The sequence below is a fragment of the Sinocyclocheilus anshuiensis genome, unplaced genomic scaffold (assembly GCF_001515605.1).
Source record: "Sinocyclocheilus anshuiensis isolate Anshui unplaced genomic scaffold, SAMN03320099.WGS_v1.1 scaffold880, whole genome shotgun sequence".
Lineage (NCBI taxonomy): Eukaryota > Metazoa > Chordata > Actinopteri > Cypriniformes > Cyprinidae > Sinocyclocheilus > Sinocyclocheilus anshuiensis.
Genome location: NW_015548254.1, coordinates 665,923 through 668,713, shown reverse-complemented (window position 1 = coordinate 668,713; position 2,791 = coordinate 665,923). Strand labels below are relative to the sequence as shown.

The 2,791-nt window shown below is 38.1% G+C and overlaps 1 protein-coding gene across 4 annotated transcripts in view; it reads right to left on the bottom strand.

Annotated features, from left to right (window-relative positions):
- LOC107655387 (platelet-derived growth factor subunit A-like) overlaps nucleotides 1-2,791 on the bottom strand; it is a 15,080-nt gene that overhangs the window by 3,105 nt on the left and 9,184 nt on the right. For all 4 annotated transcript variants that reach the window (XM_016442856.1, XM_016442855.1, XM_016442858.1 and 1 more), the window contains 2 exons: nucleotides 676-777; nucleotides 399-586 (listed from right to left, as the gene is read on the bottom strand). In XM_016442856.1, the coding sequence (XP_016298342.1) occupies nucleotides 399-586; nucleotides 676-777 (290 nt within the window). The remainder of the gene's footprint in view (nucleotides 1-398; nucleotides 587-675; nucleotides 778-2,791) is intronic.

The following is a 2,791-nucleotide window of genomic DNA, read 5'->3' as shown; positions in this document are numbered from 1 at the left end:
ATAAAAACAATATAAATATTAAACTTTATTTATATAATATTATAATATTTAAATATTATTTATAATATTTAAAATAATAATAATTAATAACTAATATTTAAAATAGAAATTATAAACATCTGTATTTTCTTTAGTAATTATCATGTTTATATTTTAAATATAATTATATTTATATCATATAATAATATTTTAATAATAATATTTTATATTAATGATATATAAATGCCATGTATGTATTTTAAAATATTTAATATATATTTATTATATATTTCAAATATATTTAAAAATGACAATTACTAAGATTATTTAAAGTAATTATAATTAATAGTAACGTCAATATTTAAAACATAATTTAGAAACATTATATATACAAAATATAATACACAACATATTCTCACCTTCACGGTCCTGTGGTGCTTTTTGGATGGGTGGCAGCGCATGTTGCTGGTGTTGCAGCAGCCTGAGCATCGTCTCACCTCCACACACGGAGGCCAGATCAGGAAGTTGGCGGCCGTGGGATCGACCTGACTGCGTGGGATCTCGTAGATCACTGTGCGAGTCTTACAGACAGCGGGCACTGCTTCCTCTAAACATACAACAAACCCATAAACACACAGAAGAATCACTGGGGCTTTGCAAAGTGTATGTGAATAATTGTATGTGGGTTTCTTCTACCAATGCTTCTCTTGCGTCTGGAGTGTGAGTTCTTGAGGTGTCTGCTATCATACAGATGCTCCTTATAGTGGCCTTGTTTAGCGTCCTCCAGCACCTCATTCTCTGCACCGAAAGAATGAAGCACAAAAGTCAACAGTGCGACATATTTTGGCTTGTAGAACAAGCTAACATCCATCCCACAATCCCTCCCTCACTATTGTCAAGAAAGAGCGCCCTTGAACCTTTTTGCGAATGCCGCCTCCGCCGGCCTAATTGAACAAAAAAAAAAAAAATAAAATCAAGAAAACCCGGTCTGATTGCTACTGCAAGTAAAGAATAAAGGTGTCTGCCAACCTGCCAGCACACTTCATTCGAAAAACTTCCTCCTTTACACACAAATCACAAAGCAAATATATGCACCGCCTGAGGACACACAGAGAAAACCTAGACAATAAGATGTTCGGAAAGGACATCGGGTTAGTTAGTCTGCCCAAAGTGTGCAGTATTTAATCATGCTGTTCCGCAGAGCCATTCAGCCATACAGCGGGACGACGGGGGACAGAGATGCCCCTGTTGTTGCCCCCGGAAACCAGCCCAATGGAGGAGGAGGGTGGTTTTAATTCAGGGTTGAGCACTGTGGCCACCCGAACCTCTCTGCTTTTCACACAGTCGTTAGTGGAGCATAAGACCTCACAAACGCAAACACTACTTGAGCTTCAGCCTCTTTTCTCTCCCAAACACACACTCGCACGCAGAGACGCACACAAACTGAGGAATTCGACATGAATAATACATTACAGCACCGCTGGCATTCAGTCGCACTCCACTCATAAAGGCGGCATGACAACAGTATAATGGAGAGAGTCTCTTGACCTCCCTCAGGCACCAGCCACACAGACGCAGCTGTTTGCATTTCAATTACAGCGCTTATGGGCCAAATCAAATTTGAGACTCATATCGTTATGGCTGCAGCATTTCCTCATTAGATCATTAGATACGCTGGAAGTTTATATTTGAAGCACTGGGAAGATTTTAACCCTTTCGGTTGGGTCTGTAAATTCATGCTAATCCTTTGCCATCAAACGTTTCCTACAAAATGCAATCAGGCTCAAGTGAACCGAAACCAGCCAAATCGTACTGGGCTTCCTTAAATTATTCGTGGGGTGTGCAAAACAGCATATTTTATTGTGCGAACAACTAGTCGATTTTGAAAAGATGTAGTTTTGCGTATGTAGTTGCGCATCTTTCCAGTGTATAAAGGCAGCTGGAGATGACGAATTGAGAATGCAAATGAATGCAAGAAATAAGACCAATAGCAATGCAGTATGCAAATATTGCAATGACATCACTGTCAGTTAGATTTTTAATATTGAACATTCCATCAAGTCAAACAGAGATTTTTTTATTTTATTTTAATTTTAAAACGTCTAAATGAATTATTGCTCAGAATGGAAATAAACTACTTTTTAATTTGCAAGACAACTCCTTTTAAGAAGTTTAAAGATATAGTTTATTGGATATTCACATTTTCAAAATCTTACACTTGACGTATTTGAGTTCAGAACGTTGGTCCCGCCAAAACATGACATCATTTACCAAGTTCAAATACTCAAGCGATGCATGTGGCGCCACAAATGCAGGAATGGCACTGCGGTCTCTAGGCAACAGGTTCTGAGGCGTTTGGTTTAAACTCGATTAAATGCCAAGGTCCATGAACTTTGAAAGCAGTGAAAGATTAAGTGAGTCTCTGAAAGGAAATTTCCCAGAGTCTTGTTCTCCTAACATTGCGCCTAAACGCTTTGGCGACTTGATATCCATGAATAAATCAGTGTCTTGTGGTAGTTGTAGTCCTCATTTAGCAACTTGTTCAGCAACCGGTTAGCAAGTAGGACTCTGTGTGTTTTAAAGGGGTCATATGAGGTTGCTAAAAATAACATTATTTTGTGTATTTGGTGTAATGAAATGTGTTTATGCGGTTTAAGGTTAAAAAAAAAAAAAACACATTATTTTCCCACATACTGTACATTATTGTTTCTCTTCTTTGCCCCGCCTTTCTGAAATGCGTCGATTTTTACAAAGCTCATCGGTCTGAAAAGCGAGGTGTGCTGTGATTGGCCAGCTATCCAGTGCGTTATGA